This window comes from Aethalodelphis obliquidens, unplaced genomic scaffold (genome assembly GCF_003676395.1).
Source record: "Aethalodelphis obliquidens isolate GAN/ISIS:26980383/991018 unplaced genomic scaffold, ASM367639v1 scaffold45, whole genome shotgun sequence".
Lineage (NCBI taxonomy): Eukaryota > Metazoa > Chordata > Mammalia > Artiodactyla > Delphinidae > Aethalodelphis > Aethalodelphis obliquidens.
In genome coordinates this window covers 16728743-16742915 of record NW_020837989.1, presented here as the reverse complement: position 1 = coordinate 16742915, position 14173 = coordinate 16728743, and the positions used below count along the sequence as shown (strand labels likewise).

At 34.7% G+C, this 14173-nt stretch overlaps 1 protein-coding gene across 1 annotated transcript in view; it reads left to right on the top strand.

The window, feature by feature from the left end:
- The first annotated feature begins 12498 nt into the window (after window positions 1-12498).
- LOC113606785 (protocadherin beta-5-like) overlaps window positions 12499-14173 on the top strand; it is a 21206-nt gene continuing 19531 nt past the window's right edge. The window contains exon 1 of the mRNA XM_027081408.1: window positions 12499-14167. Within this exon, the coding sequence (XP_026937209.1) occupies window positions 12830-14167 (1338 nt within the window). The 5' untranslated portion in view covers window positions 12499-12829. The remainder of the gene's footprint in view (window positions 14168-14173) is intronic.

Sequence of the window (14173 nt, the reverse complement as noted above, 5' to 3'; positions counted from 1 at the left end):
CAGAGCTACCAGTACGAGGTGTGTCTGACGGGAGACCATGAAACTGGTGAGTTCAAATTCCTGAAGCCAGTATTTCCCAAACTCTTGGTTCAGAACAGAGAGAGAGAAAATTAAAAGAAAGCCCCAACTGCAGGAATAATTTTGTTCGGTTAAGTGTCGTATTTGGTCAAGTGAGCCTCTCAATTTTGTTAAACCTGACTCACATTGCATTACTTTCTCTTGAGATTGTATTGTTGTAGAAATATGTATATCTCTATTGCAAATTATGCATGTCTCTGTGCTAAATCTTCCTTTTATTAATATTGATTGGATTTAGCATTTTTAGTTACACTTGATATTATGTATTTCTTCATATTTGACCTTCTCTTGGTGATTAATCTTTCCATAACTATAAATTACTCAAGTAGTGTAAGAAGAAATTTTTTTTAAAGGAACTTCTTGGTTAATGTCTTTTCAGGGAAACATTTTAAAGCTTCTGTGTAATCTTACATTTCTATATATTTTTGGTACTTGTCTTTACCACATAGCTTTATATTTGCGAGGCCAGAATGTTTGAAATTCTTTGTAGCTACCTAAGACCTTTCTTGTTCACTATTCTACCAGGCTATGCCCCCCTGAATAGCCATGAACATATAAATTAGCATACTTGTTTCTCCCAAATTGTACCTAAACATGCACTTTATTAAATTATTGATACACTACAGTTGTGACCATATCCCATTGTGAGCACCGTATATGCTAGAGATTATCTTGTTTGCTACTTACGTAGCACATTGTAATTGCTCCATAAATACTCACTGATATTATAATAAAAATTATTCTCATTTATAAATAACAATTAAAGAGAAAATCTTATATAACTTGGTATCACTTCACTAAAATAAAACTAAGTCACTGCTTGGTAAAATACTTAAAATCTTAGAATCTTAAGTAAACCCTAAATCCTTTAAAAGGTCTCAAGAGGTAGAGGGCATATACTTTCTTGTCCTTCCTTTTGCCCTATTAACAGAAGTTCAAATGTAGTTTAACGTATGTGTTTTTCTTGGTTTTCCTGCAGCTTCCCTGCATGTTTCAAGAGTCAGAATTTCTTCTCAGTTTTGGTTATTATGTTCTAGTCTGATTGCTCATTTTAAGTTACTCTGCAAACATGGGCAGCTTTTATGAACAAAATAATGATTTATTTTTGATCTCCAAGTCACCTTGTTTCGTCCTTCAATGTAGCGTTTGGGTATTTTGCATAAATTTACTTTTTCAATTATGCTAACTTTTAGTAATAAGAAACAAGCATTGTTTTTTCTTTTAAGACAACAAGAATAGAAATAGAAATTAAGATAAACTTATCTGAATTATAATTGTTTCATGTTGTGTTCATTAAGCCAAGCAAGACGATTATGTGGTTTCCAACTAAATTTATATGGATGTAACTATAAGACCAGTTATTGAACTTTTGGCACAATGTGCGTAATTAAAGAGCCTGCTTTATAACCTAAGTATTTATTTTTAGATATTGTGTCATCCTCCTGGAATTTAATTACTTGCAACTTTCTCTGAATTACATTTTTTCTAAGGATATAATGAAATAAAAAAGGAAAATTACTGTTTAAGTTATTATTGAAACATAGCTATTAGCCTTCATCCAATCTAATACTTGAAACTAGAAAGTGATAAAAATGAGAACAAAATTAAACACAAACAAATATATGACATAAATACGGTAGTCAACTTGAACTTCTCCATTTACTTTAACTTCTCCATTTACTGTTAGATATTTAAATGAAATAGTTTTTATGTATGATGAAAAGAAATGTGATTAAAGTTTTCAGCAATATATTTCAACATTATGAACATCTAAGTTCATGTTTTTGTTTATGCCAGGAAAGTCCAATTTATATAATCACCCAAATGAGACTGGCCAAACACTCAGAACCACATTTATGAATTTATATGAGTAAATTTATGAATTACTTTGTGTATTACTTTATAAATTACTGTGTGTATTTATAAAGGATGGATCATTCCTTACTAGCTGGGGATCACCACCAGTCTTTGGTGTAGAACAGATCAACATTTTAAAATTCAATGATTATAATTTAATAGTAAATATAATCCAAATAACTTCCACAAAATGAATACCTTAAGAAAAACAGGCCAGTTCTACTTTTGCAAAACAAAAATAGAGAATGGAGGCCAAATATATGGATAATAATACCCATTTCAATCATAGTTTCTCAAGTGCTTCTATTATATGTGCATTTTTTACAATTCCTTTGTTGTTGTTTTTAGGCATAGCGTATAGTGAGTTTAACACATGCTGTTTTAGGCACAGAAATTCTACTGAAGGCAATATAACCCACATCACTTTAAGACCCTCTATTTCTTACTACCAGAAATTACAAAATATAGATTTTAAATAGTCTTAAATTATAAGTTATGCACATATTTGGTGGAATTCTGTTTCCCGGTTAGATGGATTATCTAACAGCAGAAAACAACAATAAAACCTGTTTTAAATTCAGAAATTACCAGTTTCAAGCAACAGAGAGCAGATGATATAAAAAGAACTGAAGGGGCTAAGATTCCTGAAAAGGAAAATCCTTGGAGTTCTGAACTGACTCCTACAGTCAATTTGCCCTAAGGAAATCTGCAAACTCAAAGAACAGACAAAAGGCTTCTGCCAGGGATGGCGTAACTTCAATAGCCTTTGGCAAACTGGAAGATTCAAGCTCAAGGCCAGTTTTCCCCCTCATGATGCTTGTCAAATTCTGGGACATTCCAGGGAAGAAGACTAAAAACTTGAAGGAAAATTTCAGAAAAGCAGAGTGAAGTTTTAATAGTCTTAATGCATGAAAATTAGAGTTTGTGATCTGCCATGGGAAAGGCTGTGGAGAATACACTGAGTTCTGAACTGAAAATTCTGAAGGGTCAGGTGCTTTTCAGGACTGCAAAGAACCTTGACTAAGCACAGTGCTTGTTTGAATTAAGGCACTTTGATTAGACATGACTCTATCAAGCTAACAGAGGAAAAGGTGAACTCTTTCTGGAAGAAAATAATATCATCTGGATCCTGGACAGCTTTTTACATTTATCTTCAGCATTCAATAAAAAATTATGAGGCACACATACAAAAAGGCTGGTTGACATGAATAAAACCTAGAGGAAAAATAGACAATACAGAAGACCTACAGATAAAATACATACTAGAATTTACTGACAGTGATGTTAAAATAAGTATGACTGATATGTTAAAATAAAGAATACAGAAAATAGGTAGAAGAGAATTTCACAAGAGAATGGAATAAAATGGAAATTAATTTTGGGACTGAAGAATATAACTGAAATTTTAAAATATTAGATTGTGTAATGGCATAGTAGTTGTAAAGGATTATAGGATTAGTGAATGCAAGACAGGCCAATATTAAATATCCAAATAGAAACACTGAGGAATGAAATAATTAAAAATACAAGAATATTTAGTGACATGTGGAACATAATGAAAAACTCCAACACACATATGATTGTAATCCTAGAAGGACTAGGAATGGGGAATAAGCAATGTTTAAAGAAATAATGACCAAGAATTTTCCAAAAATGGTGAACAAAATGTACCGCTCAAGATGCTCAATGAAACCCAATTAGGAGAATAAAAAACAATGGTAGATGGGAGTGTTTCCTTAATTTCTCTTTCAGATTTTCATCATTAGTGTATAGGAATGCAAGAGATTTCTGTGCATTAATTTTGTATCCTGCTACTTTACCAAATTCATTCATTAGCTCTAGTAGTTTTCTGGTAGCATCTTTAGGATTCTCTATGTATAGTATCATGTCATCTGCAAACAGTGACAGTTTTACTTCTTCTTTTCTGATTTGGATTCCTTTTATTCTTTTCTTCTCTGATTGCTGTGTCTAAAACTTCCAAAACTATGTTGAGTAATAGTGGTGAGAGTGGGCAACCTTGTCTTGTTCCTGATCTTAGAGGAAATGGTTTCAGTTTTTCACCATTGAGAACGATGTTGGTTGTGGGTTTGTCATATATGACCTTTATTATGTTGAAATAAGTTCCCTCTATGCCTACTTTCTGGAGAGTTTTTATCATAAACGGGTGTTGAATTTTGTTGAAAGCTTTTTCTCTATCTTTGAGATGATCATATGGTTTTCATCCTTCAATTTGTTAATATGGTGTATCACATTGATTGATTTGCATATATTGAAGAATCCTTGCATTCCTGGGATAAACCCACTTGATCATAGTATATGATCCTTTTAATGTGCTGCTGGATTCTGTTTGCTAGTATTTTATTGAGGATTTTTGCACCTATGTTCATCAGTGATATTGGCAAGTAGTTTTCTTTTTTTTGTGACATCTTTGTCTGGTTTTGGTATCAGGATGATAGTGGCCTCGTAGAATGAGTTTGGGAGTGTTCCTCCCTCTGCTATATTTTGGAAGAGTTTAAGAAGGATAGGTGTTAGCTCTTCTCTAAGTGTTTGATAAAATTCGCCTGTGAATCCATCTGGTCCTGGGCTTTTGTTTGTTGGAAGATTTTTAATCACAGTCTCAATTTCAGTGGTTGTGATTGGTCTGTTTACATTTTCTATTTCTTCCTGGTTTAGTCTCAGAGGGTTGTGCTTTTCTAAGAATTTGTCCATTTCTTCCAGGTTGTCCATTTTATTGGCATATAGTTGCTTGTAGTAATCTCTCACGATCCTTTGTATTTCTGCAGTGTCAGTTGTTACTTCTCCTTTTTCATTTCTAATTCTGTTGATTTGAGTCTTCTCCCTTTTTTTCTTGATGAGTCTGGCTAATGGTTTATAAAGTTTGTTTATTTTCACAAAGAACCAGCTTTTAGTTTTACTGATATTTGCTATTGTTTCCTTCCATTTACCGTTGCAACGAAAAGAATAAAATACCTAGGAATAAACCTACCTAAGGAGACAAAAGACCTATATGCAGAAAAATATAAGACACTGATGAAAGAAATTAAAGATGATACAAACAGGTGGAGAGATATACCATGTTCTTGGATTGGAAGAATCAACATTGTGAAAATGACTATACTACCCAAAGCAATCTACAGATTCAATGCAATCCCTATCAAACTACCACTGGCATTTTTCACAGAACTAGAACCAAAAATTTCACAATTTGCATGGAAACACAAAAGACACCGAATAGCCACAGCAATCCTGAGAAAGAAAAATGGAGCTGGAGGAATCAGGCTACCAGACTTCAGATTATACTACAAAGCTACAGTAATCAAGACGGCATGGTACTGGCACAAAAACAGAATTATAGATCAATGGAACAGGACAGAAAGCCCAGAGATAAACCCACACAAATATGGTCACCTTATTTTTGATAAAGGAGGCAAGAATATACAATGGAGAAAAGACAGCCTCCTCAATAAGTGGTGCTGGGAAAACTGGACAGCTACATGTAAAAGTCTGAAATTAGAACACTCCCTAACACCATACAGAAAAATAAACTCAAAATGGATTAAAGACCTAAATGTAAGGCCAGACACTATCAAACTCTTAGAGCAAAACATAGGCAGAGCACTCTATGACATAAATCATAGCAAGATCCTTTTTGACTCACCTCCTAGAGAAATGGAAATAAAAACAAAAATAAACAAATGGGACCTAATGAAACTTAAAAACTTTTGCACAGCAAAGGAAAACATAAACAAGATGAAAAGACAACCCTCAGAATAGGAGAAAATATTTGCCAAGGAAGCAACTCACAAAGGATTTATCTCTAAAATATACAAGAAGCTCATGCAGCTCAATATGAAAAAAACAAACAACCCAATCCAAAATTGGGCAGAAGACCTAAACAGACATTTCTCCAAAGAAGATATACAGATTGCCAACATACACATGAAAAGATGCTCAAATCACTAATCATTAGAGAAATGCAAATCAAAACTACAATGAGGTATCACCTCACACCAGTCAGAATAGCCATCATCAAAAAATCTACAAACAATAAATGCTGGAGAGGGTGTGGATAAAAGGGAACCCTCTTGCACTGTTGGTGAGAATGTAAATTGATACAGCCACTGTGGAGAACGGTATGGAGGTTCCTTAAAAATAGAACTACCAAAAAAAAAAAAAAAAAAAAAAAAAAAAATACCATATGACCCAGCAATCCCACTACTGGACATACACCCTGAGAAAACCATAATTCAAAAAGAGTCATGGGTTTCCCTGGTGGCACAGTGATTAAGAATCTGCCTGCCAATGCAGGGGTCACAGGTTCAAGCCCTGGTCCAGGAAGATCCCACATGCCCCGGAGCGGCTGAGCCCACGTGCCACAACTGCTGAAGCCTGCGTGCCACAACTACTGATGCCCGCGCAGCTAGAGCCCATGCTCTGCGACAACAGAGGCCACCGCAGTGAGAAGCCTGTGCGCCGCAGTGAAGAGTAGCCCCTGCTCGCCACAACTTAAGAAAGCCCGTGTGCAGCAAAGAAGATCCAACACAGCCAAAAATAAATAAATACATAAATAAATTTATTTTAAAAAAAGAGTCATGTACCACAATGTTCATTGCCGCAGTATTTACAATAGCCAGGATATGGAAGCTACCTAAGTGTCCGTCAACAGTTGAATGGATAAAGAAGATGTGGCACATATATAGAATGGAATATTACTCAGCCATAAAAAGAAACGAAATTGAGTTATTTGTAGTGAGGTGGATGGACCTAGAGTCTGTCATACAGAGTGAAGTAAGTCAGAAAGAGAAAAACAAATACCGTATGCTAACACATATATATGGAATCTAAGAGGAAAAAAAAGGCTCTGATGAACGTAGGGGCAGGACAGGAATAAAGACACAGATGTACAGAATGGACTTAAGGACACGGGGAGGAGTAAGGGTAAGCTGGGACGAAGCTAGAGAGTAGTATTGACATATATACACTACCAAATGTAAAACAGTTAGTGGGAAGCAGCTGCAAAGCACAGGGAGATCAGCTCAGTGCTTTGTGACCACCTAGAGGGTGGGATAGGGAGAGTGGGAGGGAAATGCAAGAGGGAGGGGATATGGGGATATATGTATACATATAGCTGATTCACTTTGTTATACAGCAGAAACTAACATAACATTGTAAAGCAATTATACGCCAATAAAGATGTTAAATGAAAAACAAAGCACAGCTAGGAATATCACAGGAAGGCTGCTAAAGACTAAAGTCAAAGAGAAAATCTTAAAAGCAATCACATGAAGATGACATATTGCTTTGAAAGGAACAACAATAAAATGGAGAGCTGACTATCAAGCAGCCAAAAGACAAAGGAATGATGTCTTCAGAGTCCTGAAAAAAAAATAACTACCAGACTAGAATTCTATCACCAGAAAATATATCTTTCAAAAATGAAGCTTTCAAACAAACAAAAACTGCAAGAATTAATCACAGTCGCATCTGCACTAAAAGAAATACTTTTTGTGGAATTCATTAGGCAGAAGGAAAACAGTCCTGAAGGAATCACAGATTTGCAGGAAGAAATGAAGAACAAGAATAAGGGTAACTATAAATTGCTATTGATTATTAAAGGCAAAAATAATAGTTTCTTAAAGGATTTAAAATATACATAAAATTTTAATTCATGACAATAATAATGTAAAAGGCAGGTGCTATAAACAGAGTTAAGGAATTTTAAGGTTCTAAGCATTATCATGGGAGTAGTAAAATTAAATAATTTGTATTAGACTCTTGTAGATCAAAGATGGATGTTGTAATCTCTAAGATAATCACAAGGAGAATAATTTTAAAATTAATCGAAGGAAAAAAATAAATATCTAAATAATCAAAAAGAAGAAAAAACTTTAGGGACAAATAGCAAAAATTTAGATGGTATATATAAGTGGATAGATATCAAATATTACATTAATTGCAATTGGATTAAATAATCCAATTAAACAACCAATATTGTCCGATTAGGTTTAAGAAAAATTCAACTATATGCTGTCACATAACTGTGTGTGTCTCTGTGTGTGTGTTATGACAGAAAGTTTGAAAATTTTAAAATAGAAAAAGATACATGACACAAACACTAACCAAAATAAACCAAGTATAGATATACTCACATAAGACAAAGGAGACTTTAAGGAAAGATGCATTACTAGAGATAAAGAGAGATATTTCATAATGATAAGGAGGTAAATATACCAGAAGTATGTCAATTCTAAGACTGAATATATCCCCATAATTACAAAATATAGAAAGTTAAACTGAAAGAACATAAATAAGAAATAGATAAATCCAGTCATAGGAAGAGGATGTATTACAACTCTCTCAACCCCTGATAGAATAAGAAGACACACCTAATATTAAAAATCTGAACAACACAATAATTATATCTGAATAAACTGACATACATAGTACACTGGAGAGTACACATTCTTTTTATATGCACATGCATATATCAAAATTATCCATATTCTGGGTCATAAGGCAAGTCTCTAATTTTTTTTAAAGAATTGAAATCACTCAATATGCTCTCTGACAATGAAATTAGGGCAGAAATAAAAATTTAAAAGAAATACCCAAATGCTTCAAAATTAAATAATATAATCCATCAGTCAAAGAAGAAATCACAGAAGAAATTTACATATATTTTGAACTGGGTAAAAGTTAAGATCTGATATATCAAAACAGATTTTACAGGGAAATTTTAAAATTTTAAATGCACAGGTTAGAAAAGAAAGGTTAAAAATCAATAATCTAAGCTTTCATCTGAAGAAGCTAGAAAAAGAACAAATCAAATACCAATGTAGAAGGAAGAAAATAATACATATATATATATAAACATAAATAAATACAAAGCTGACAAATATACAACCAAGAAGATTAACAAAACTTAAAGTTGGTTCCATGTAATAATTAATAACTCTTATTAAAAACTCGTCATAAGGGGCTTCCCTGGTGGCGCAGTGGTTGAGAGTCCGCCTGCCGATGCAGGGGACGCCGGTTCGTGCCCCGGTCTGGGAAGATCCCACATGCCGCGGAGCGGCTGGGCCCGTGAGCCATGGCCGCTGAGCCTGCGCGTCCGGAGCCTGTGCTCCGCAATGGGAGAGGCCACAACGGTGAGAGGCCCGCGTAACTCCCCCCCGACAAAAAAAAAAAAAACTCTTCATAAGACTAATGTTAAAAAGAAAGAAAACATCGATCATAAATATCAGGAATGATAAAGGTACATCACTACCAATCCTACAGACATTAAAAAATAAAAGAGGATGTTATGAACAACTGTATGCCAATAAATTTGGTAATTTATGTAAAATGGAAAACATCTTTTAAAAACACAATATACTGAAACAAGAAGAAATCTGATTAGTCATATCTTAAGTAAATTAAACTTGTGATTAAAAACCTTGCCACTTCAGTTCACACTAGTGAATTCTTCTAAATACTCATGGAACAACTAACACCAATTTATACAAAATCTTTTAGAAGACAGATAAACAGGAAATATTTCCCAGATTATCTGGGTACCAGCATGACTTCAATGGATTATGACATCCAAACCTGAATAGGACATCATAAGGAAGGAAAACTAGAGACCAATCTCTTTTACAAACACAGATGGAAACATTCTAAACAAAATATCAGTAAATAAAATTCAGAAATATATAAAAGAGAAATAATAAATTATGAGAAAACTGTGTTATTTTAGGAATGCAAATCCAATCAATATACTACATTACATTAATAGGTAAAGGAGTAACATCATATGATTACGTCAATGGATACAGAAAAAAGTCACTAGTGAGCACACACTCATGGTAAAATTGTTAGCAAACTGAAAACCGAAGGGAACTTTCAGAAAGTATTTTAAAACCTACAGTAAACATTATCCTTAATGGTAAATTATTTAAAACTTTCCCTCAGGGATCAATAATGAGACAAGAATGCTTGCCTTTACTATTTCACTTCAGTGTTTTACTATAGGTTCTAACCAGTGGAATAAAGCAAAGAAAAAATAAAAGACACAATGATTGGAAGAGAAGAAATAAGTCTTTTTTAAAAATGACATGATTGTATACATTAAAAGTCATAAAGAATCTGTAGACTATTAGGATTAATAAATGAAGTAAGTAATGCCACTGGATATAAGGTCTACATGCAAATAATAATTGTATTTCTATACAGCAACAAAACCCAGAAAATTAAAAATTTCAAGCATCATTTACAATAGTTTCAGAAACATCAAATATCTAGAAACAAACATAACAATATGCATAAGACTTCTACACTGAAAAATATAAAATATTATTGAGAAAAGTTAAATATCTGAATAAACAGAGGAATATATAATGTTCAATAGTTGGAAGACTCAATATTGGGAATATGTCAGTTCTTCTCAACCTACAGATGCAATAAAATCCTAAACAAAACTTCAGATTTCTTTGTGGAAGCTGACAAGCTGAATCTAAAGTTTATATGGGGACTTCCCTGGTCATCCAGTGGTTAAGACTTCGCCTTCCAATGCAGGGGATGTGGGTTCAGTCCCTGATCGGGGAGCTAAGATCCCACATGCCTTGTGGCCAAAAATCCAAAACATGAATCAGAAGTAATACTGTAACAAATTCAATAAAGACTTAAAAAAAATAGTCCGCATCAAAAAAACATCTTTAAAAAAAGAGAAAGGTAAAGTTTATATGGAAATACAAAGGGACAATAATAACCAAAGCAGTCTTAAAGAAAAAGAATAAAACTGGAGGACTTAGCAATCAGATACTAAAACCTATTATGAAGTACAGTAATTAAGATAATATTGTATTGTGGGATAAACAAAGAGAAAAATGGGAAAAAAAGGCTCTTGAACAGAAGTATGGACCCCTGATTTATGAAAAAAATGGCACGTCAGAAACAATTGGGAATGGAACTTCTTTTCAATAGATGGTGCAGTCATTTGGATATTTATATGAAAAAAAAATAATTTGACCCTAACCTCATTAACATGAAAAAATAATTTCAGGAGGATTATAGCTCTAAATGTGAAAAGTAAAGTAATTAATTTTTCAAAAGCACCATACAACAATATTTTCTTCACTTTAGTGTATGCAAAGATTTAAAGAAAACACAAAAAGTTCTAACCATAAATAAAAAATATTGAAAAATTAGAGTAAAAGTTAAGAAGTTTTGTTCTTCAAAGATACCACAAGAGAGTTAAAATGCATGCCATAGAATGGGAGAGAATATTTGCAATACATACTTCTAAAAAAGTACTTATACCCAGAATATATAAGGAACTTCTAAAGATTAATAAGAAAAAAAGACAAATACCCTAAATAGAAAAATAGACAAAAAACTTATGTACTTCACAAGAATATACACTAATAAAAATAAACGTGGAAAATGTGCTCAATTTAATTAATCATCAGGGAAATGCTAATTAAAATTACAATATGACATCATTACACACTCATCAGAAAGGTTAAAATTAAAAGATATTATCAAATGTTGACAAGCATATGGAGCAACTGGAACTCTCACTCTGCTGGTTTTGGTAAAAACACAGTTGAAAACTGTTTTGCAATATCTATTAAAGATATATATATGTGCACATCTTAAGACACAACAGTCTAACTCCTAGGAATATAGTAAATATAAATGCACACATAGACACCAAAAGACATATACAAGAGTGTTCATAGCAGCACTACTCAAAATATTCCCAAACTGAAAAACCCCAGTGTCCATCAACTGGAGAATAAAAAAACAAATGGTGGTATAGTCATACAATAGAATACCATAAAGCAATGAGAATAAAATAAATTAGAACAATATGTAACAGATGAATTTTACAAAGGTAATGTTGAGTGAAAGAAGACAAACATAACACTCTATAACTCCATTTGTATAAAAGTTCAAATGCTCTATGATAATAGAAATCAGGAGATTTCTATTATCATAGAAATCATAGTTATATCTATTTCTATGTTATATCTATATATCTCTCTATATATCTCTCTCTATCTCTCTCTCTCTATATATTTCTATGTTATATCTATTTCTATTATCATAGAAATCATAGTTATATTTCTATAACTCCATTTGTATAAAAGTTCAAATGCTCTATGATAATAGAAATCAGGAGAGTGCTTACCTTTGGGGGGAGGGGGCAATGAGAGGAGGGGGCTTCTAGGGTTTTTGTAACATTTTAATTTTAATTTAGGTTTTGCTTATGAGTGTGTTTACTTCCTGAAAATTTTTTGAGTTGTACACTCATGATTTATGCCCTTTTCTAATATGTAATATTTTAAAATAAAAATAACTTTAATAGTGTAAACTTTTGTAAACATCCATTATTGCTTATTTCGTGAATATAATCAAATAAGAATCACACAAAAGAAAGTTTCTTCAAGTACTCAAAAGATATTTTATGAGGAATACTAGTGTTTTAGTTTGTTCTGAATAGTATTCTTTCGCTGGAAGTTAACTTAGCACATGTTTATTTAGAACTTACAATAACTGAGAAGTGGAGATACAACTGGGAACACTTCTGTGACTTTCTAACTTGGAAAGAGACGGCAAATACTATATGCAATAGTAAATAAGGACGCCTGGTGGTGCTGCAGGCTAGGAGTAGGAATGAATGGCTCTGTGGATACCCGGGAAGCCATTAAGCTGGGAATCAGAACTCTGAATGCTTTCTAAAAGAAGGAAGCATTTTACATAAGATCTAGAGGCAGAGATCTCCAGAGAAGGGCATCGTTCTACTGCAGGTCAGTCAGAAAGATCTAATTCGAGTTTATTTAACCAAATCATCTGGGTTGATTGCATACGGAATTGAAGAAACTGCAAGTTCTTGAACCGGGTCTGAACAATGGAGACTGCACCAGCAAAAACGCTACAGAAAAGGCAAGTTATCTTTCTTGCTATATTATTGCTTTTGTGGGAGGCTGGCTCTGAAGCAGTTAGGTATTCCATGCCAGAAGAAACTGAAAGTGGGTCTTTTGTGGCCACCCTGGCAAAAGACCTGGGGCTCAGGGTGGGGGAACTGGCCACTCGGGGCGCGCGAATCCATTACAAAGGAAACAAACAGCTCTTGCAGCTGGATGTAACGACCGGGAATTTGCTTCTATATGAAAAACTAGACCGGGAGGTGCTGTGTGGGGCGACAGATCCCTGCATACTGCATTTCCAACTATTACTGGAAAACCCGGTGCAGTTTTTTCAAGCTGATCTGCAGCTCACAGATATAAATGACCATTCCCCAGAGTTCCTCGAGAGGGAAATGCTCCTAAAAATCCCAGAAAACGTCCAGACAGGGACTGTGTTTCCTTTGAAAATAGCTCAGGACTCTGACATAGGTAGCAACACTATTCAGAATTACACAATCAGCCCCAACTCCCATTTTCATGTTGTCACTCATAATCGCGGAGATGGCAGAAAATACCCAGAGCTGGTGCTGGACAAACCGCTGGATCGGGAGGAAGGGCCTGAGCTCATTTTAACCCTCACGGCGCTGGATAGTGGGGCTCCGCCCAGGTCCGGGACCACTGCAGTCCGCATTGAAGTCGTGGACATCAATGACAACGCCCCTGAGTTTTTACAGTCGGTCTATGAGGTACAGATTCCGGAGAACAGCCCCCTAAACTCCTTAGTTGTCGCTGTCTCCGCCCGAGATTTAGATGCAGGAACGAATGGGAATGTAGCCTACGCTCTATTCCAAGGTGATGAAGCTACTCAACCATTTGTAATAGACGAAATAACAGGAGAAATTCGTCTGAAAAGGGCATTGGATTTCGAGGCAACTCGATATTATAACGTGGAGATTGCAGCCACAGATGGCGGGGGCCTTTCAGGAAAATGCACTGTAGTTATAGAGGTGGTGGATGTGAACGACAACGTCCCCGAACTGACCATGTCGACGCTCACCAGCTCTACCCCAGAAAACTCCCCAGAGACTGTGGTGGCCGTTTTCAGTGTTTCTGATCCAGATTCCGGGGACAACGGTAGGATGGTTTGCTCCATCCAGAATGATCTCCCCTTTCTTTTGAAACCCACATTCAAAAACTTTTACACCCTAGTGACCGAGAGGCCACTGGACAGAGAAAGCAGAGCGGAATACAACGTCACCATCACCGTCACAGATATGGGGACACCGAGACTGAAAACCCAGCACAACATAACCGTGCTGGTGTCCGACGTCAACGACAACGCCCCC